Raw genomic sequence first — 22,908 nt, 5'->3', positions numbered from 1 at the left:
TTGTCTTTGAACAAAAATAGATCTTCTGCTGTGAGAACAAACTCCATCCCTGACCCTATGAGCAAACTTTCAGTTGTCAGTGTTTCTGCACATTTGCACTGCTCATCTTTGGAGTAACCATGCTTACTTTGCATTTTGTGACTCCTGTTCTTAATATTTTCCATGCTTTCCATGTACTGCACTCTAGTTGCTGTCTTTGTGTGATTTCCTCTTTGTAGTGCAGGTTTGTATTTAGCAGAATGCCCAGCCGTAAGAAAGGCGGCAGGTCTCAGGTCGGCCTCCTAGTGATACTGTCCATTGGATAAAGCTCTTATTTGATTTAAGAAGAGTTGTAACTGTTTGGTGGTTATACATTACATGCCGTGGGGTGGTTTGCTGCTTTTTGCTTTGCTGTACTGTACTATACTACTAAAGAGTGGTAATATTTTTGTATAATGCAAACTAGAATGAAAACATAGGTGACCGATCCATCGTCATTCTTCCGGCGGACAAGGGTTTCACGACCGTGGTACTTGATCGTCGGGAGTATGTGGCTGAGGGACTGCGTCAGCTTTCAGACAACACTACATACAAAGTTTGCCAAGGTAATCCCATTCCTGATGTCCAGGCGGAGCTTCAAGGAATCCTCAGAACCTTAGGCCCCCTACAAAACCTTTCACCTGACTCCATCAACCTCCTCACCCCACCGACACCCCCGCACCCCTACCTTCTACCTACTTCCTAAGATTCACAAACCCAATCATCCCGGCCGCCCCATTGTAGCTGGTTAACAAGCCCCCACAGAACGTATCTCTGCCTACGTAGATCAACACCTTCAACCCATTACATGCAGTCTCCCATCCTTCATCAAAGACACCAACCACTTTCTTGAACGCGTGGAATCCTTACTCAATCTGTTACCCCCGGAAACCATCCTTGTAACCATTGATGCCACTTCCTTATACACAAATATTCCGCACGTCCAGGGTCTCGCTGCGATGGAGCACTTCCTTTCACGCCGATCACCTGCCACCCTACCTAAAACCTCTTTCCTCATTACCAGTATGGCCCCCTCGTACGCCAACCTATTTATGGGTTGCTTAGAGGAAGCCTTCTTGGTTACCCAGGCCTGCCAACCCAAAGTTTGGTACAGATTTACTGATGACATCTTCATGATCTGGACTCACAGTGAAAAACAACTCCAGAATTTCCTCTCCAACCTCAACTCCTTTGGTTCCATCAGATTCACCTGGTCCTACTCCAAATCCCATGCCACTTTCCTTGACGTTGACCTCCATCTGTCCAATGGCCAGCTTCACACATCCGTCCACATCAAACCCACCAACAAGCAACAGTACCTCCATTATGACAGCTGCCACCCATTCCACATCAAACGGCCCCTTCCCTACAGCCTAGGTCTTCGTGGCAAACGAATCTGCTCCAGTCCAGAATCCCTGAACCATTACACCAACAATCTGAAAACAGATTTCGCATCCTGCAACTACCCTCCCAACCTGGTACAGAAGCAAATTACCAGAGCCACTTCCTCATCCCCTCAAACCCAGAACCTCCCACAGAAGAACCCCAAAAGTGCCCCACTTGTGACAGGATACTTTCCGGGACTGGATCAGACTCTGAATGTGGCTCTCCAGCAGGGATAAGACTTCCTCAAATCCTGCCCTGAAATGAGATCCATCCTTCATGAAATCCTCCCCACTCCACCAAGAGTGTCTTTCCGCTGTCCACCTAACCTTTGTAACCTCTTGGTTCATCCCTATGAAATCCCCAAACCACCTTCCCTACCCTCTGGCTCCTACCCTTGTAACTGCCCCCGGTGTAAAACCTGTCCCATGCACCCTCCCACCACCATCTACTCCAGTCCTGTAACCCGGAAGGTGTACACGATCAAAGGCAGAGCCACGTGTGAAAGCACCCACGTGATTTACCAACTGACCTGCCTACACTGTGAAGCTTTCTATGTGGGAATGACCAGCAACAAACTGTCCATTCGCATGAATGGACACAGGCAGACAGTGTTTGTTGGTAATGAGGATCACCCTGTGGCTAAACATGCCTTGGTGCACGGCCAGCACATCTTGGCACAGTGTTACACCGTCCGGGTTATCTGGATACTTCCCACTAACACCAACCTATCCGAACTCCGGAGATGGGAACTTGCCCTTCAGTATATCTTCTCTTCCCGTTACCCACCAGGCCTCAACCTCCACTAATTTCAAGTTGCCGCCGCTCATACCTCACCTGTCATTCATAAACATCTTTGCCTCTGTACTTCCGCTTCGACTGACATCTCTGCCCAAACTCTTTGCCTTTACAAATGTCTGCTTGTGTCTGTGTATGTGTGGATGGACGTGTGTGTGTGTGTGTGTGTGTGTGTGTGTGTGTGTGTGTGTGTGTGTGTGCGTGTCTATCAATATTCACTTTTGCCTGCTTCATTTGCTGCATTTTAAAATTTCTTCCTATCATAAATTAAATTCAGTATCTCTTGTTATCCACGGATTTCTAGTATGCATACCATTTCATCTCTTAAGTATACCTGTCCTTTTTTCCCCCTAAGGTAAGTCTTTCCGCTCCCGGAATTGGAATGACTCCTTACCCTCTCCCTTAAAACCCACATCCTTTCGTCTTTCCCTCTCCTCCCCTCTTTCCTGATGAAGCTACCGTTGATTGTGAAAGCTTGAATTTTGTGTGTATGTTTGTGTTTGTTTGTGTGTCTATCAACATGCCAACACTTTTGTTTGGTAAGTTACATCATCTTTGTTTTTAGATATACTTTTTTAAACATTTATATTCACTTTTGCCTGCTTCATTTGCTGCATTTTAAAATTTCTTCCTATCATAAATTAAATTCAGTATCTCTTGTTATCCACGGATTTCTAGTATGCATACCATTTCATCTCTTAAAGCTATCCACTCATCTTCTACTTTGTTCCTTTCCCTTGTTCTAGTCACTTGTGCTATTTTTCCTTCTATTACTACTGAAGTCCAGTCCCCCATCACAATTTTATTTTCATCTTCTTCAACTACCTGAATAATTTTTTTATCTCATTGTACATTTCTTCAGTCTCTTTATCATCTGCGGAGCTAGTTGGCACATAAACGTGTACTACTGTGGCAGATGTGGGCTTCGTGTCTGTCTTGGTTACGATGATGTATTCACTATGCTGTTCGCAGTAGCTTATCCACACTCCTATTTTCTTTTTCATCATTAAGCCCACTCCTGCATTACCCCTACTTGACTTTCTATTTATAACTCTGTATTCGCATGAACAGATCTCCTGTTCCTCCTGCCACCTAACTTCACTATATCTAACTTCAACGTATCCATTTCCATTTTTAAATTTCCTAACCTACCTGCCCGATTAAGGGAGCCAACATTCAATGCTCTGATCCGTAGAAAGCTGGTTGGAGACACAAATGGGACACTATTTTGTCTTGGAATATTTTACCCAAGAGGACATTATCATCAATTAACCATACAGTGGAGCTGCATGTCTTTAGGGAAAATTATGGCTGTAGTTTCCCCTTGCTATCAGCTGTTCCCAGTACCTACACAGCAGGACTGTTTTGGTTGATTTTACAAGGCCTGATCAGTCAGTCATCCAGACTGTTGCCGCTGCAACTACTGAAAAGGTAGCTCTTCTCTTCAGGAACCACATGTTAGTCTGGCCTGTCAACAGATAACCTTCCATTGTGGTTGTACCTATGGTATTGCTGTCTGTATTGCTGGAAAAATGTACATTAATGCGGAGGAGTAGGAAGAATAAACCTGTAATGTTAGGATACAATATTACTAGTGTCCTGCTTGACACAGTCAAGTCATTTAAATTTCTGGGTGTAACAAAGCAAAGTGATATGAGGTGGAATGAGCATGTGAAAATTATGGTACACAAGGCAAATTGTCGATTTCGGTTTATTGGGAGAATTTTAGGAAAGAGTGATTCATCTGTAAAGGAGACCACATCTAGCTGGTGTGACCTATTCTTGAGTACTGCTCGAGTGTTTGGGATCTGTACCAAGTCAAATTGAAGGAAAACATTGAAGCAGTTCGGAGGTGGGCTGCTAGATTTGTTTCTGGTAGGTTTGAACAACATGTAAGTGTTACAGACACACTTTGGAAACTCAAATGGGAATCCTTGGAGGGAAGGTGACATTCTTTTCGAGAAACGGTATTGAGAAAATTTAGAAAATCGGTGTTTGAAGCTGACTGCTGAACAATTCTACAGCCGCCAACATACACTGCATGTAAGGACCACAAGGGCTCACACAGAGGCGTACGTACAGTCGTTTTCCCTCACCCTATTTGTGAGTGGAACAGAAGGGGAAATGACTAGTAGTGGTACAGGGTACCCTCTGCCACGCACGGTACGGTGGCTCGTGGAGTATGTACATGTAGACAGCTCAGACACGAAAGCCACCACACTGACAGCAAGGTCCGTGGTTACCTAACCAGAATTGTAATCTTCCTGCCACTGCATTTCACTCATTCACAGTATAGCTAACCACCTTGTTGTAACCCTGTGCAGTTAGTGTGCATAATTAAATAGAGCACACCCGCATGGCCTGTTTAAAGAGACTGCCATACTCACCACAGATGGCATAGCAAGTACTGTGCCCTGTGAAATCTGCGGTATATAAGCTGGCACTCTGGGCCCTCAGCAGCTCTAATGTTTTTAGTCACTAAAGAACACTTTACTGTTAAACTTTGCATTTATGTAACACATGATTTCATGTGCTTGTTCAGATTACAGTGTCCTTCAGCATGTATTTGCCTTTATGTGGAAGCTAATTAGAAGCTGGTTAGTGGGAACTCCAAAATTGTTTGTACAACATTACAATACCTTTCCTTACCTATTTTATTTTAAATTCTCCAACTTGCTTACACAACTGTGGGATCCAGCATTCCACACTCCTCCTCACAGAACACCAGATTTATGTTACCTGGGACAACATCCTTCTGAGTAGTCCCCCCGTGAAGATTTGAATGTGGGAGTACTTTAACTCTCGAAAATTTTACACAGGCAGATGTTATCATCATTGAACCATGCAGTAGAACTGTGTAGTTTCGTAAACTATAACAACTGTAATTTCTCCTTGCTGTCAGCAGTTCACAGCACAAGTATAGCAAACCCATGTTGGTTAGTGTTATATGACGTCTTCCACAGGTTATATAAGAATGGTCATCTGAAAAACAAACGATATTAGCACTGGCCAAGACAGTAGTTTGCACTTCTTACCAAACCAACTTGCATTTGTAGCCCTGTTAACTTCCTCCCAACTCCACTCCAAATGTGGATATTTTAAACCAGTTTCACTTTGAAGTTAATTCTTTAGAGTACATTAACAAATCCACAAACCTTACTCCATAAATAATTGTTACATATGCAAGGATATGCCTTAAAACAAAACACAGTCAGATCAACGAGTATGTCAGTGAAATAATTTTAAATTAAAGCCTATTAGGTTACTATTGTGAGAAGCACCTCTTACATTCTAAAACCCCAAAGCAATGTCATTCTAAAACCCCAAAGCAATGTCATAGATACGAAGTAACTTTAAAATATCGAACTACTAATCACTTAACGATGCTTCTTAAAATCTGTATAAATAAAAATGTAAATGTTGTTTGTTCAAAATTTTACTGTACGAAAGTTCGTCACTGTGTTGTAACCAAAAATCTCAAGAACTTCTTGACTGATTTACTTCAAATTTTTATGAATTACTCTAATAAACATTCAGATACATATTTTTAATGTATGTTATTTATAAATAAGTGTATATATTATGTACTAAGGAAACAGTGTTAGCATAGATCTAAGTTATTGACTAATTTCCTTCATATTTTTACGGACACAGTAATAAATATTCAAATGGAGATAGGCTATATATTTTTTTTAAACAGCGATGTACAGTTTTTCTGTTAGAACTGACTGCAAGAAAGAAAAATGTGCTTTGCTTTTCTGTAAATGGTACAGTTTTGTTTTCTTTCTTGCAATGGTTTTCACAGAAAACAGAAATGTTGTATTTGTAACAGCTTTTGATTAAAATACTACTATGGAATTTTAATTTGCTATAACAATAAACAAAGCTCAATATTAGAGAGGGTGGGAAGAGGATGAGGACAGAGAAAAGGGGGGGGGGGATGGATTGAGAGGGGAGAAGGAGGAGATGGACAGAGAGAGGTTGAGAGGAGGAGGAGGAGATGGAGAGAGAGTGAGGAGGAGGTGATGGGCAAAGAGAGTGAAGAGGAGGAGATGGGCAGAGGGGTGGAGGAAGGAGATTGACATAGAGTCAAAACCGGTTAAAATGATGTCAAATGGACCGACAGTTTATGGTAGTTATGGGTGATAGTTGCATAAACTGGAATTGTGCTGTGGTTTTTGATGAAAAATTGGTAACTGTAAATTTTAGGCTGCAATAGAGTGAAAACTTCAGAAAGTAGTGGAAATACAGTAAGCCTACAGTATTAACAATACAGCATTTGTGGAGGGGGACTGAAGAGGAATTTATCTTATGTTTATGCAGTACTTACAGCAATAATATACCATCAAAATGAAAGAACTTTTTATAAGTGAAGAAAAAATCAGCAACAATGTAAATTGTTGAATAATGTTGAACACAGCCTTTGATAATGAATGAGATAAAATGTTGTGCATGTTTAAATTTAACTGTAAATGCTTTATAGTATAATAGTTGTGAATGATACAACTTCATTCCAGTTACTGTGTTACAAAAACTAATCGACAGTATCAAAATGAAGATACAGTATTATATATAAAAACAAAGATGAGGTGACTTACCGAACAAAAGCGCTGGCAGGTCGATAGACACACAAACAAACACAAACATACACACAAAATTCAAGCTTTCGCAACAAACTGTTGCCTCATCAGGAAAGAGGGAAGGAGAGGGGAAGACGAAAGGAAGTGGGTTTTAAGGGAGAGGGTAAGGAGTCATTCCAATCCCGGGAGCGGAAAGACTTACCTTAGGGGGAAAAAAGGACAGGTATACACTCGCACACACGCACATATCCATCCACACATACAGACACAAGCAGACATATTTAAATATGTTGTGGTGACTTACCGAACAAAAGCGCTGGCAGGTCGATAGACACACAAACATACACACAAAATTCAAGCTTTCGCAACAAACTGTTGCCTCATCAGGAAAGAGGGAAGGAGAGGGGAAGACGAAAGGAAGTGGGTTTTAAGGGAGAGGGTAAGGAGTCATTCCAATCCCGGGAGCGGAAAAACTTACCTTAGGGGGAAAAAAGGACAGGTATACACTCGCACACACGCACATATCCATCCACACATACAGACACAAGCAGACATATTTAAATATGTCTGCTTGTGTCTGTATGTGTGGATGGATATGTGCGTGTGTGCGAGTGTATACCTGTCCTTTTTTCCCCCTAAGGTAAGTCTTTCCGCTCCCGGGATTGGAATGACTCCTTACCCTCTCCCTTAAAACCCACTTCCTTTCGTCTTCCCCTCTCCTTCCCTCTTTCCTGATGAGGCAACAGTTTGTTGCGAAAGCTTGAATTTTGTGTGTATGTTTGTGTTTGTTTGTGTGTCTATCGACCTGCCAGCGCTTTTGTTCGGTAAGTCACCTCATCTTTGTTTTTATATATAATTTTTCCCACGTGGAATGTTTCCTTCCATTATATTGAAGATACAGTATACTATACATAAATTACACAAAAGCCTACAATTTTTCCTATGCTTTTCTTTAAAATGTTTTACAAATGTGATGTGCATTAGGTAACAAATTGAAAGTATTCTACACATATAACCACAAAACATCAATGACGAATACTCTATTCCTCCATTTCTGTACGTTGGAGAAAATACCGCACATTGGAATTTAACAGTATTATATAAGCAAAGTTGCTACTCACCATATAGCAGAGGTGCTGAGTCGCAGATAGGCACAACAAAAATTGGAATTTAATTTTTTCTACAAACAAATCAAAGATGGTGCTGTTTAGTTTTTGCAACCAGCTGTTTTAACTTTAAAACACACTACAGTAACACATACTGCAGTACACTGTCCTACTTAAGGGAATCAGTTAACTTCATTTGCTTTTTGCATTTAAGGTGTGCATACGCAATTTACATCTGTTGATGCATTCATGTTAAAGCCTCATCATTTGTATTAAACTCTTCCTTGAAAATAAATGCTTTTTGTAAAGTTTTCACTGCACTTAGGGCTTTGTTAAGTGATGGCACAACAAACTATTCTTCTTGTTCAGTTTCATATTCGTCAATCACATGTTGCCTTTGGATGTCAGTTAAAATTTCTTTTTCATTTGTTGAGGTGTACACAGCTAAGATCATTGTGTGCCTGGGTTAAATCCTGTGTTTCACAAGCCGACAAATATGAACAAGGTTCTTGTATGATTCTGTCAGAGGTATTTCATCCTCATCTTCATCAGCAGCACCATCAGCTGTAGCTGAAAATACGTCGCCTTCGCAATGGGATGGAGAAGAAGGGTCTCTGAATCCTGCATGTTTAAAACAATTGCCAGTTGTCTTTTGGGTGAGATTTTCTTATTCTTCAATGTCAATGAAATTGCACCAAGAACATCCAAAACTGTTTCTTTACCTTCTTAAATTTTATGTAGCATGTTCATCACTTCAAGTTTCCTGTACTGCATTTTCAGAGATTTTATAACTCCATGGTCCATAAGTTGTAGAACTGAAGTGACATCTTGAGGTAAAAACACAAGCTTATTGTGCTGCAGATTGTCGACTACTGGATAATCAGGGTGGTTATTGCCAGGAGACTAGTTTTTCGTTTCTTTGATTTCAGCTGAGAGTCCCATTTATGCAACTAGTTTTCAAAAAAGGCAGATGTCGTGCAAGATTTTGCATTGTTTTCATAAACTACAAGTAGGAAGTGAACGTTTTGAAACACCTAGCTTTTCTCAATTTTCTTATCACCAAAAACTTTTCTTTGTATCATCCTGTCATATATGTAGCAACCATAACTGTGATCTTGTCAACATTTTCCTGCCTGAACTCGATTCCCCTTCAAATTTCAGTGTGATGTATGGGATCATGCTGTAAAACAAGCCAGTTTCATCTGCATTGAATGTAGCATCTGGTTTGTAACCGTCATACAATACAGACCACCTTTTAGCTAGCCACTCATCTGTTATACCATCAGGTACACTGGCAGCTTCACCAAGAATTTTCTCAGAGATAATATGCTGCGGTTGGAAATGTTCTATCCTAGACGAAGAACAATTGAAGTTCGGATTTCCCAACAGGTGCATAAATTCATTGGCTTTTGCTTGATGAATAGATCCATTGGTCGGCACGTTATTTGTAAGTAAAACATCTTCATTATCTTTGTTGTCAGATGATCTTGCCCACTTGAGTTTCAAGGAATTGTGTTAGATAAGGACTGAGGACTGTATTTTCTCTGTGCCGTTCCGAATTGTAGAAATTGTTGAGTGCGAGGCACCAAGTTCCTTCGCAATGCCGATGTTTGTTCCCTCATTTTGTAAATCACATTATTATGTTTGAGTGTTTTTCAAATACTTTCCTCGTTTTTGCAGTATCCTTAAAGCAATGGTGGCATTGACTGTTTAACACACACTGATTTGAAATACACCATCTACAAGAGTTTAAAAATGACATTACATTGTTGTTAGTAATACCCAAATATATAACAAACAAAAATGAACATTGGATGTTATAGCCAATATATTTCTCCAAAAATGTAATAAAAATGTCATTTAAATGATAAATCACTATAAGTGATGTCATACTAAGCCATTTTTTTAAATATAGCATTTACATATGATTTAGACGGGACCATTAGGTTTCGCTGTTATAGCCAATACGTCCTTTAGAGACAATGCTGAAACAGTTCCCATGCAAATTTAGAAATTATAAAGAATTGCCAGGTTTGCTACAACAACACACAAATTTTTGCTTCCTACTCCCTGGCCACCACTGTAACCCAGAATAGTAGATCAGTTAAATACAGCAAACAACAGGGTAAAACTAACATCAGGATACCACTTCTTATTATTGAGCCATACAACATTAATGCCCAACATCCAAAATGGCAACAACTTCATAAACACAAGGCCCAGTACCTAGCTAGTTACATAATCATCTCTTACAGACTGGAGGTGCCACCTACGCCCTCAGCAAATTTCAATATTGAAACCAAAGCTCACAAGTTGGGAAATGAAACCTCGGAACAGCCTGTATGAAATCCACAATCCTGAAGAAGGTATACAGTCAAACACAGTCCTAGAGCTAACAAGCCACTTTAGATAACAGGAATGTACCATTTGCATTTAATACTCATTGTAATGCCATGTAACCATTCACAAAAGACTCCCCCCCACCCAAGGGGCTCATCACTCTTTCGTGAGTATTTGATTTGCTGCCACAGGGCCCCAGCCTTTGTGGTGCTGCTTCCCTGTGTGTGTTGCATGTATATCCTTCTGCTATTTTTTTTCCCTTCTTTGGGGACCGAGCCGTATGCTTTCTTTGAGAAATCAAAGTTCTTGGTAAAACTGCGTATGGATTTGTCCTGTCCACCCACCCTTATTTCCCTATCTGTTCTTTTCTTGCCCTTTCTCTGCTTTGTCATTTGAGGTCTCTCTTTTTCCTATTCTTCTTCCTTCTTTCTGTGTGTTGCTGAAGGCTGTTCTGTGTGTGTGACACATAAAAGGCGACTGAGTGACGTGTAATTTCCTGCCCCAGTGTGACGTTCACCTGCTTTATTTCTTCGTTGATAGTCCTCGGTGTCGACGTACTGCATTGTTATACTGGCTGCAAAATGGGTGGGTGGAAGTTCAACACTGGCTACTGTGAATGATGTAGCCGACAATAATTGCATTTCATAGTTCTTTACTTTCACTGTTCACAACTCTCTCCCCCCCCCCCCCCCCCTCCAAATATTACACAATTATATGGCCAGTTCACTATTGTTAAATGACGATAAGCATCATTAATAGGTTGCAGGCAATGTCAGCCTATTGCTACAATAGTTTTCTCTTGAACATCTATGAGCAATAAAAACCTAACCACACTGGTCACAGTTCTTGCAGAATAATATGGTACATGTGACACTATTTTTCAATTAAATTAAACAGACATTGTCATTAATAATTCTAGCACATGGCCTATTTGTGTTACACTTATTCCACTGTTAAGTTGATGCATTGTTGTTAATCTAACCAATATATGTTTCATGTCTGAAAATCGGCCGTGGACTGAGTATCTTGGGACCGAAAATAGGTCCTTTATACATCCTAACAATAATGGGCACTGAAACTATATAGTGTTCAATGTTTAAGTGACAGAAATTACAATTAAAATATAACTCATTCAATTAACTGAATATATCAAACAATTCCTTCTTTTTAACAGTTCCTTCTACCACAAATTTTAGGTCAAATTATTTGTTTAAATAATGAAATTAACAGCTATGGTTATACAAACAATACTTCTGACAAACCTGGTAATTACTTTGGAATTAATTAAGGGCTGGCTTTGCTACTATGTTTTTGAATAGAGCCAAATAAATACTTTAAGAATTCTAGTTGTTCTTCTCCCAAATGTTTATAATTAGTATAGAATTTGTATTCGTTTATTAGTCAACGATAGAATCTAAGTCATGAAACAGTTATTGATTTCACCCTATTATGACCTGTAGCAAAATATATTAATTAGGAATGCTCAAAATAAATTAGGATATACATTACATACACAAAACAGCACAAATTAGACCTGGTACTATATTCCTTAAGACTGAGGGAAATGTGGAATATACTCATGCATGTTAATGGTAATTAGGCAAAAATAAAAACAGAATGAATTTAAGGAGGCAGATTGCAAAACAAGAGAAGAAATAAAGAGATCCCCTCTTGCTTGAGAGGGGCGATCCATATATCCTGAATCCCATTGCTACAAATGTCAGAGCTACAACCACATTCGCGAATCTTTTGAAAGAGCAGCTAAATGCTTAACCTGCAGCAGGGGTACTCATGAGAGTGTGTGTCCACCTACTTTCCCTCTCTGTGTAAACTGCAAGGATGATCATGAGAGTCGTTCAAGATCTGGGTGAAGGAAAATGTTCCTACTCACATTGCTTGGAAAACATTGACTAGCTGCAAGCCTTGTATATCACCCTCTGGCAGGACTACAGTTCTTGCTACACCCCGACTTATGAAGGACATGGCTATGCAAACTTGCAACTTCCAGTTTAGTGCCACGGTTGTGAAATCGTCTAGCTCCAAGGTCACAGCCTCATCTTCACCTGGTACATGTGCACACCATGCCAACAAACCTTCGCCTGTGCCAGCGAAATCACTTGCCTCGCAAATAGATGCATGGAAATCCAAAAAGGAGTATTCCTGCAATGACTTTCTGCACACATCTAACCAGCCAACATCTGGGTCTTGACAAATGACGAGGTTCTAAACAGTCAAACAAAGGGGAACGATCTTTCCCTTCTCCACCTCGATGTTCTCCTTAAACGGCGTCACCACTTGGTACCCCAACCAAGCCGACCTCCATTTCACTGGGACACAATGTCAACAACCAGTCTGCTGGGCAACCAAAGGAGAATACCTTTGTCAAACTGATGGACCAGTATCCTCCAGCCTCTGAACCTGGTTGCTGTTCTTATTCGAATTCTGGCACTCGGCTGCCACTGTGGTGACTGCTCCCCTTGTTTGACCCATCTCCTGTCTATTGTCAGATGTGGTTATTCTCCAATGGAACGTTCGCGGCATCAGATCCAATAGGATAGAATTACAGTGCCTCTTGTGATTGTTCTGTCCAGTTGTTTTCCGCATCCGGGAAACAAAATTATCCCCTTACAGTTGCTTTCACCTCCCACACTTTGCTCTGTTTTGACACTTCCTCTGAGTTAGGGACTCCAGTTCATGGGGGAGTCATGTTGTTCATTCGAGATGACATCTATACTCACACCATATCTTTGCATGCCCAGCTTCAAGCTGTTGCTGTCCATCTTTCCCTTCCCAGTTTCACCTTGTCTCTTTGCACTGTCTACTCACCCTCATTTTCGGCTGTCACCAGGGAAGACATTTTGAAACTTATTGCTCAACTTCTGCCTCCCTTGTTGCTGCTCGGCAACTTCAGTACCCACCATCCTCTTAGGGACTCTACATGCCCCTGTCCGATATTCTCTCTCCTAGTAGGTATCTTCAACCAGCTCAATCTAATCTGTTTGAACATGGGTGCACCCACATTTCTTTCTGATTCCGTGCATTCCTTTTCCCACTTGAAACTTTTTATCTGAACTGCCCAGCTTGCTTGTCGTCTCGGGTGGTCTGTTCTCTCTGGCACACCATCTCCTGTGTGTCATTCATTTGCTGAAGCCTATCCCATCTGTGCATCCAACCCACCAGCGGCTTTCCAAAGCTGACCGGCAGCTCGACTCCTCTCTGGCTACTTTCAATGAACACTATTTCCCCTGCATTGATGACCAAGTAGAATACCTTACAATCGCTGTCCTTATTGCTGTTGAATGATACATACTGCACACCTCTTGCTCACTTCAATGTGCCCCCATTCCCTGGTGGACTGAGGCAAGTCACGACGCATGTGGAGACGAGCTCTCCGTGGTTTTAAATGCCATCCCGTGATGGCAAACTGTAACTGTTATAAACAGCTATGTGCACAGTGTCATTGCATTTTCAGGGATCAGAAAAGCCTTTTTTTTCCCAAAGTTCTTTTAACGGTTTTACTTCCCTTTTCTATTGTTTGGGATAATCTTCATCGGCTTTCAGGAACTGTGGTTCATTCCCCAGTTCCTGATCTGACCATAGCGAACAATGTTATTGTAGCCCTTCTTGATATCTCCAACGCCTTGGGCTGTCATTTTGCAGACATTAGAGTTCCACCCACTACCATCCTGCCTTCCTCACTCTGAAATGGGCAGCGAGGCAAGGACAGTATCTCTCTCTTCCCAGAATTGTGGATGTTACAATACGGCTCGTATGATGAGTGAGCTTAAAAATGCACCCTCTTTGTCCCAGTTGTCCATTCCAGGACCGGAGGGCATTCACATTCTGATGTTGGAACACCTATCTCCTGAGGGCCTACAGTCTACACGTTCTCCTCCATACGTATAATTGCATTTGGACAAATAGCACATTTCACAGTTGCTGGCATGAGACCATTTTCATTCCCATACTTCAGCCTGGTAAGATCAAACACCTTACTTCCAGCTACTGTCTGAAAGGTGATGGAATGTATGATTAATGGCCGGCTGGTGTGGTGGCTCGAGTCTCGGAATCTCCATAGGCACCGCTCTGCAGTTGATCATCTCGTCACTTGTCAACTCATGTTATGAACTATTTTTTGCAGATGTGCCAAACTGTGGTCATGTTTCTTGATTTGGAGAAGGTGCATGTCACCCCCTCCATATCATATGAGAGTGAGGCTTCTGGCTTCGCCTGCCCCTTTTTGTCTGGGAATTTTTAAAAGGCCATGTTTTTAAGGTATGTGTAGGCTCAGCTCTGTCAGTCACTTTTATTCAAGAGAACGGGGTGCCTCAGGGTTCTGCACTCAGCGCCATCTTATTTGCCATAGCCATTATCCCTGTTATGGATTGTCTCCTGCCTGGTGTCTCAGGCTCTCTTTTTGTTTATGACTTTGCAATCCGTTGCAGCTCTCAACGAATCCATCTACTTAAGCAGCATCTTCAGTGATGACTTAGACATCTTTACTTGTGGAGCATCAACAATGGCTTCTACTCTCTCACTGACTGTATGAACTTCTGGTGGCACTGGGAGTTTCTTCCCCCATCCCTATGTCTTGGCCTATTCCGTCTTGCATTTGTTGACATAACAAAATTCTTGGGACTCATGTTTCATAGGAAATTCTGTTGGCCTTTCCATGTCTCTTACATGGCATCTCGTTGTACTTGCTCCCTCAGTGTTCTACGAGTTTTATGCTGCACCTTGTAGGGAGTGGATCAGACCATCCTCCTCTGTTTATACCAGACCCTAGTCCATTTGAAACTGGATTGTGGATGTATTGTATATTCATCTGCCCCTCCATCTACCTTACGTCATCTGAACACCATCCACCAATGTGGGATACATTTAGCCACTGAAAATTCTGTACTAGTCCCATTGAGAGTCTTTATGCTGAGGCTGCTGACTTAACATTGACCTATCAGTGGGATGCTCTCCTTAATCATTATGTGAGTTGTCTGTCTTATATGCCTGGTCTCCCATCCTATGTTCCCTTTTGTGACCATTCTCTTGACTGCCAATATGGGCTGTGCCCATCTTCTCTGTTGCCTCCCAGAGTTCACTGTGGTTTGCTGCTTCGACAGCTTTGCTCTACTCTTCCTGCCAAGTTCCCCCTGGGTGCAAGTTCTTCACTGCTCTGCCTTCGTACTGAGTTATGTGTTCATTTCAGACTCTATCCACTTCCTAAGGACATGACTCCTGGCCGGGTGTATCCCAGAAAGTTTCTTGCACTTCGCACGCAGCTTGTGGACGGCGTCTTTGTTTACAATTATGGTTGCAAGACTGACCATGGTGTTTTGTGTGCCTTTGTACTTGGCAGTGATCCTTTTCAGTATCGGCTTCTTGACCCATGCTCGATTTTTTACTGCGGAGCTCTATGCCATTTATCAGCCCACCCAGTACATGTGGCGATATGGGCTTCCAAATTGAGTCCTCTTCTCAGATGCTCTCAGTGCTCTTTAGAGCCTTCATGTGCTGTAGTCAGTCCACCCTTCAGTACAACAGACCCAAGACTGCCTATACTTGCTTACTGTGGGTTCCTGGTTACATGGGTACCTCTCCCAATAGTGTGGTCGATTTCCTCTCAGCCCTCACATCACAAGGTGGTCAGTCTAGCCTGGCTGCATATAGGACACTGTTGTTTCAGTCACTGCCATTTATTAAGGGGAGCCGGAACGATGAAAAGTACAAAATTAATGTTTTTTTTAATTATTATTATAAAATTATTTGGAGTTTTCTGAGCAATACAAATCAAGTTTCACTCTTCTAAGTGAATTCTAAGTGTGTTTTTTATCGCTGCAAAGTTGACGCGCTGCGTTAACGGTTGTAGCGTCACCTCTGATGGCGCCGCTCGCTGTCTGCAAGAGGATATCTTTGCGGAATTAGACAGTGTTTTGTTTTCCAACGTTGTATAGCTTTCTCTGTGAGAAGTGACTGTTCATATCGGTATACATAAATGCTATACCATGTGTGTTGACTTGTGGAGGTTGCTTTTTGTTGTTTAGCTGTTCAATTTTGCGTATTTGACGAATTTTGCTCGTACCTGTTTTACGTATTTGGTTTGTGGATATCAGTATGCTCCGTTTCAGCAATCGAGTGTTTAAGAAAAGACACAATGAGTGGAAGAAGAAATCTTTTGTTGCTTCGAAGGGAGATGCTGCTCAGACTGTTTCACCGACTACTCCAAATAAATGTGATAGAACTTCTTGTATTTTGAAACATAACATATTATGCCAAGTTTGCAAAGAAAGAGGACTGGAATTGAAAATAACTTCACACATTGGTTTAGCATGTAAAATGTTATTGATGCGTAACAAATGTGCTGCAGAAGTTTTGTTTTCTAATTCTAGCAGTATTCCTCGTAGTGGTAATGGTGGAAAGAAGGTGTATGATATAAATGTTAGGCTAGTGGATGGCTTGTGTTACATTGGCAATGGCAGTGCTGCAGGGACAAGGTTATGTGCAATTATGAACTTGCCAAAACCACCAACTAAGTTTGGATTTTATAATGAATTGGTGGGATCTTCTGCTGAAGATATTGCTCGAGCAATAAGGAAGAAAGCAGTTGAAGCTGTGACAGATAATGGGAATTGTAGAGATTTAACTGTGGCTTTAGATGGCAACATGGAGGTAAGAGATCTCTAAATGGAGTTGTGACAACTACCAGTGGAGACAGCTGCAAAGTAATTCATGCTGCTATTCTCTCAAAACATTGTAGATGTAAGGGCAATACCAAGGACAAACATAGTGAAAGTTGTGAAGCAAATTTTCAGAGCACGAGTGGAGCGATGGAAGTAGAGGGAGTGAAAGCAATTTTTTCCAGATGACAGGAGTGGTATAATGTACGATACACTATCTAGGAGATGGTGATTCTAAGGGATATAAAGCTGTAGGGGAACTCAGACCATATGGCAGTGAAATTTACATCAAGAAACAGGAGTGCATTGGACATGTGCAAAAACATATGGGGTCTCACTTGCGCAAACTAAAGCAGACATTAGGATCCCAGAAGCTTAGTGATGATAAGACCTTTGGAGGAAGAGGAAGATGGACAGATGAAGAAATTGATAGATTGAAGAGGTCTCATGGGCGTGCAATTAGGCAAAATACAAGAAGCATTCTGCAAATATGCAAAATACAAGAAGCATTGAGCATATGAAGAGAGCAGTATGGGCATTGTTTTTTATACTGAATCAGCAAATGAGCACTCACAACATGCACTGTGCCCCACAGGTGATGACTCATGTTGTAAGTACGAATCAGGAAAGGAATATGCCCATAAAAACAGTTTGCCAAATGTTGTAATTAAGCCCATATTCAGACATTTATCACAGCCAAGTTTATTGGAAAAGTGTTTACATGGGAAAACACAAAATCCAAATGAAAGTGTAAATAATTTAATTTGGATTAGGATTCCCAAAAGAGTGTTTGTACAGATAAAAACATTGCATTTTGGAGTTTATGATGCAGTGGAAACATACAATGAAGGAAACATTATCAAATGTGATGTGCTGAAATGTTTAGGTTTCCAACCAGGACACACCACCATTTCCACAATGCGCCTAATTGATGAAGAATGACTAAGAGGTGCAGGAAGAAGAGACAAAAGCCTACAACATGCAGCAAAAGGGAAGAAAAGACCAGTGAAAAGGAAACTAACACTGGAAAAAGAAGAGAATGCTGATAATCCATTGTATGGGGCAGGAATGTATTAAAAAACTTTGGAAGCCTTTTCCCGTAACTTTAAAATTTTCATCTTTGGGGAACATTTTCTCAAAAACTGCTAACAGTGATCAATGAAATTTATACACAATATTGTTTACTTCTTTTCCTTCATTTTTATGACAGACTGTAAGAAAATATTGTATTATTCAAGTGTTATAGAAGAAAGAGTGCAATATTTTAGAGAAAAAATAAGCATCTGTTTAAAAAAATTGTAAAACAAAAACCAATAAATATTTCTTAACATTGTATAACTTTGTAGAGAAATATTCACTGAACATGTAGTCCAAATTTCACAGCAATATGTTTAATGGTTTTAGAAAAAATGTTCCTTCTATTTGCTAAAATTAACATGGAGAAGATGGATCGTTCCGGCTCCCCTTAAGTGGCGACCCTGCCCCACTCTGTGCCTACTGCTCTCAACCCTCGATGTTGTGCCACTTCCTGATCCAGTGCCCATTTTGTACCTGTTTATGTCTGTTTCCAGTCTACTTTGTCAGATGTTTTATCAGATGGTACGCCTTCTGTCAATCGCGTCTTACTTTTCATTCACCGTAGCAGCATGGCGAAACAAATTTGATCCCCCATGCAGGGACCTCCGCTATCTCAATGATGTTTCGAGAAATTTTCCCAAGGGATGTTGTTGTCCTCTTTTAAGGTTGCTTGATTGGGTTTTTGCATTTTTGCCTCAGGTTTTTATTAAGTACTTGTTTTTTTCTTACGTTGTGGTATGGGTGCCTATGCCCTTAACAGTTTTGTGCCCTTAAGCATCCACTGCACCACTCTGCCCCAGGCATGCCTCACAGCAACCGATTACAGGCAGCTCCCCTACAATGAGCCATAGATTCTTTTGACAGCTAAAATGTGTTGCCAAGTGGCACACCAGATAAAGTATCCAGATGTATAGATAACACTTCAGTGTATTTGCACCCATGGTTGACTGACTGTATTGTTGAGGCATGCGAACTAACTCACCACCACGGCCGGCCGGAGTGGCCATGCGGTTCTAGGCGCTACAGTCTGGAACCGAGCGACCACTACGGTCGCAGGTTCGAATCCTGCCTCGGGCATGGATGTGTGTGATGTCCTTAGGTTAGTTAGGTTTAATTAGTTCTAAGTTCTAGGCGACTGATGACGTCGGAAGTTAAGTCTTATAGTGCTCAGAGCCATTTGAGCCATTTCACCACCATGACAATGTCTATGCTTGTGGAGGGAATCTGGCCTGACTGAAGACAATTCTGTGATAGGCTCTCCTGCAAAGATCACATCCATTTGGATTTTTTTGTAATTAGGGTATATAACAGTACTTACAGAAATAATTTACTTGAAATGCTTGATCAGTTGTCTGTATTCATTTGGTTCTTTCTCTTATAAAATGCTAGATGATGACTTGGGGAAGATCTGTCACATATACAGGGCATAACTAAATCCTATTACTGACTTTAGGGACAGGTTTCTTACACTAAAACAAGAAAACTTGTGTAGTACACATGCACTCTAAAATGCATGTTAAGAGGAGGTACGAACACTTGTCAATTGAAAGAGATGTGTTTCACAATAGTGAAGATGAATAAGTGCTCACAACTCTTAGAGCATGCATTTTAGAGCCCATGTTTAATGGACTGTTAATTTCTTGTTTTGATCAATACTACTTCCTTCCAGAATATGGAAGGCAAAGGAGCTTGCTGTAGAAAAGAGTTGTTTCACTGTGTTGGAGACAAACAAGTGCTCATAGCTCTTAAGGTGTGCATTTTAGAGGCCATGCTTTGTAGGTATTTTTTCTAGTTTTTGAGCAAGAAACCTGTCCTCAAAGTCTGAAAAGGGAATTTAGTTGCACCCTGTATTTGAATAGGAAATTCATGTCCCTGAAAGATGTATCATAACGAGTGTAGCACTCTGTGCCATTTCTGCTGGCAGCACAATGTCCATGACAAGGAGTCCAGTGTAATGTTGCTTGCTTGTGGATAATCTTGTAATTTCGTGTGTGTGTGTGTGTGTGTGTGTGTGTGTGTGTTTTACGTTACCCATTCTCTTCATATTTTTACATGAAAATGAGGGCCACCATTGTACATTTTGATGTTTTTGTGAGGTTTTATGGCATCAAATTTGATTTGAAGCTGCTGCGGTTAGACCACCTCTAGGACCTTAAGTCGCAGAACATCTGAAAGTGACCTAACCACATGTCAGGTAGAGGGGAGAGGAGGGATAGACAATCAATTTGCTCCAGTTTATAAATGTTTTGCGCAATCCTGGCTATTATGGATGCACAGTGTGCTGATTTGTGACACAGGCTTAATGAAGTTATCGATCTTAGTGGGCTCAGGCTAACCACAGACTCAGCTCCATTCACAGCTCCTGCATTTAGGTTAACTCAGTGGCCACTTCTTACTGTCTATAAGGACATAGATTCTTCACAGTTTCAGAGTGACTTGCATACCATAATGTTGCTTGCCCTGGTGTGAAACTGATTTTCAGTAATTGACCTGAGAAATGAGGCCATTTGGGATCAATGCAAAGCAAAGATCCATTGGTTGCTGGTGTGGGACAGATACCTACCATATCCCAGATTTGGTGACAACTGCTGAGAGGGACACAGGTGGGATTGTGCTCCTGGATATCTTTTAACTGTGTATGTAATAATTTTTTTAAATGAATGCAGTGTAAGAATATATTCACACATATGGACCCTTCACCACACACTGTATGATATCTTTCAGAGAATAGATGTAGATGATCATCAATGGTACTGTTTCATGATTGTTTTGGGCTTGTCTTCAAAGTTTACTTAGAAATGAATTTACCATATTTGATGGAGAGTCCCATGCAGTTTGTAGAAATTGTAGCTGACAAGATTTTCATGTACTAGAGGAACTCCAGATCTTCTCTGGCTCACTGAGTGAGTGCCCTTCATTCCATACAGTGAAACTGTCAAGTAGATAAAATAGTCCATGACTCCCTTCTCTACCTCTAAAAACAGGCAAAGGAGTATTTTTATGGTTACTAGGACACACTGGAATTCAGGGAAATAAATTTGCAAATGGTACACCTAATAAAATGTCATTTTCTTGAATGTTGTGAAAACATCACTGATTGGATGTACATAACTTTATACACAATCCAGTTTGCTTCTTTCAGTAACTGCAGTAATTACTATTCATACAGCATCATAAGAAACAGGTAACTGTCAAAGCATTTTTAAATATAAGTGAATAGTTTTAAAATATAATTAATCATATATATTAATGACAGTTTTAGAACTTTTTTTGCAAACAATGCACAGTATCACAATATGTGAAGAATACATAATGATTATAAATTTACGCTCTCATTTCAGCTTAAAAGACAGCTTAACTGTAAGTAGCACACTGCGTTTAGATATACAGTTATATCAAAACAAAATAAAGGAGTTGGAAAATTTGCTGCAATTATTGCGAGATGAACATCAAGCTTTGCAGCTTACTTGTGCATCCCTGGAAGAGAAGCTCCGAAAGACGCAGGTAAGAGACAAAAGTGTGAAATTTTTATACCATTAGTATTTCTTAGTACATGAATAGACTATATTATATTGACAATAATCATAGTCATGTTCAACTTAGCTGAAGATACTAGAATGCAACATGTTGAGAATTTTCCAATTTTCTTTTCTTTTTTTAACATGTAAACATATCACTTAGATTCTGTATATATTTTCCACAAGTCACTGTATGGTGAGCGGTAGAGGGTACATAATCTGAATATAATCATTTTACTCACTTTTTATTCCAATTGTGGATGATGCGTGGCAAGAACAGTTGCCACTGCATTGCTACACAAGACTAAATATTTCTCATATTACTGCTAGGTCATTTTGTTTTTATGTGTGTGGAGGGCTGTAATATGTTTCTTGATTCATCATGGAATATATGCTTTGAAAATTCAAGAGTAAGTCATTAACTAATACACATTTATCCTGCAGTGTCTCATGATGGAGATGAGCATTTTAATGATGATTTTATACTTTAAACAAAGTGGTGGTTACTGAAGCAGCTCATCCTTGAACCGTCTCCGTCTCCCTCCTCCCTCCTCCCTCCCTCCCTCCCTCCCTCCCTCCCTCCCCCCCCTCTCTCCCCCCCCCCCCCTCTCTCCCTCCCTCCCCATGTTAATGTAATTTAGTAATCCCAGAAATTGACTAAGTGAGAATTTTATAAGCACTCTCCATTGTTTATGAATTACGGTTCCTTAAGAGTCTCCCAGTGAGCATTGTCTTGGCATCTACCTTCCCCACAACTATATTTATTTGGTTTCACCGCTTTAAATTGCTTTGAATAGAGAGACATAGATATTTGCTTGTAGAGCAGATCCAAGTGATGGCTTGGCAGTAGTGTAATCAAACAACTTTGTGTCTTAAGTAGGTCTACGTTTCGTGATAGAGAGATAGATAGAGAGAGAGAGAGAGAGAGAGAGAGAGAGAGAGAGAGAGAGAGAGAGAGAGAGAGAGAGAGAACTCTTTGTCAGGACAGATGTGACAGATAAGTGTGCCATGTGAGAGAGATGTCATCAGAACGTGTCATCTGTGAGACTGTTGAATGCAGTATGGGGAAGACGAATGGTATTCATTGCATTTGAACAGCTTGTGGGTACCCCAAGTATGGGGTACTCCATCTCTGAAGCCATGCGTGCTGCTCTGGACCTATCACATGCAGTGATGTCCAGGCTGTATTGGACTCAAGAGCAATGAAATACCAGGGGGGTACTGAAAGAAAGAAAGGGAAAAAAAATGGAATACTATGCTGTGGGCGGACCTCGTTTAGTACAAATTTCTGCTGCAATGTGTGTGTAGCGTAACTCATCGTCAGTTCAGTGCCATCTGTGTTGTCAGCCTGGCTTGTTCTGTTCATCTGCAGTGATTGCTTATGCCTTCGCTGTTTTGTTCTTGTTTAATTTTTCGT

The 22,908-nt window shown here is 40.8% G+C and overlaps 1 protein-coding gene across 1 annotated transcript in view; it reads left to right on the top strand.

Moving 5' to 3' along the window:
- Positions 1-22,908, top strand: part of LOC124619367 (autophagy-related protein 16-like) — a 95,925-nt gene that overhangs the window by 20,584 nt on the left and 52,433 nt on the right. Inside the window, exon 3 of the mRNA XM_047145691.1 lies at positions 21,315-21,477. Within this exon, the coding sequence (XP_047001647.1) occupies positions 21,315-21,477 (163 nt within the window). The remainder of the gene's footprint in view (positions 1-21,314; positions 21,478-22,908) is intronic.

This window comes from Schistocerca americana, chromosome 6 (assembly GCF_021461395.2).
Source record: "Schistocerca americana isolate TAMUIC-IGC-003095 chromosome 6, iqSchAmer2.1, whole genome shotgun sequence".
NCBI lineage: Eukaryota > Metazoa > Arthropoda > Insecta > Orthoptera > Acrididae > Schistocerca > Schistocerca americana.
This window is presented reverse-complemented; position numbering and strand designations above follow the sequence as displayed.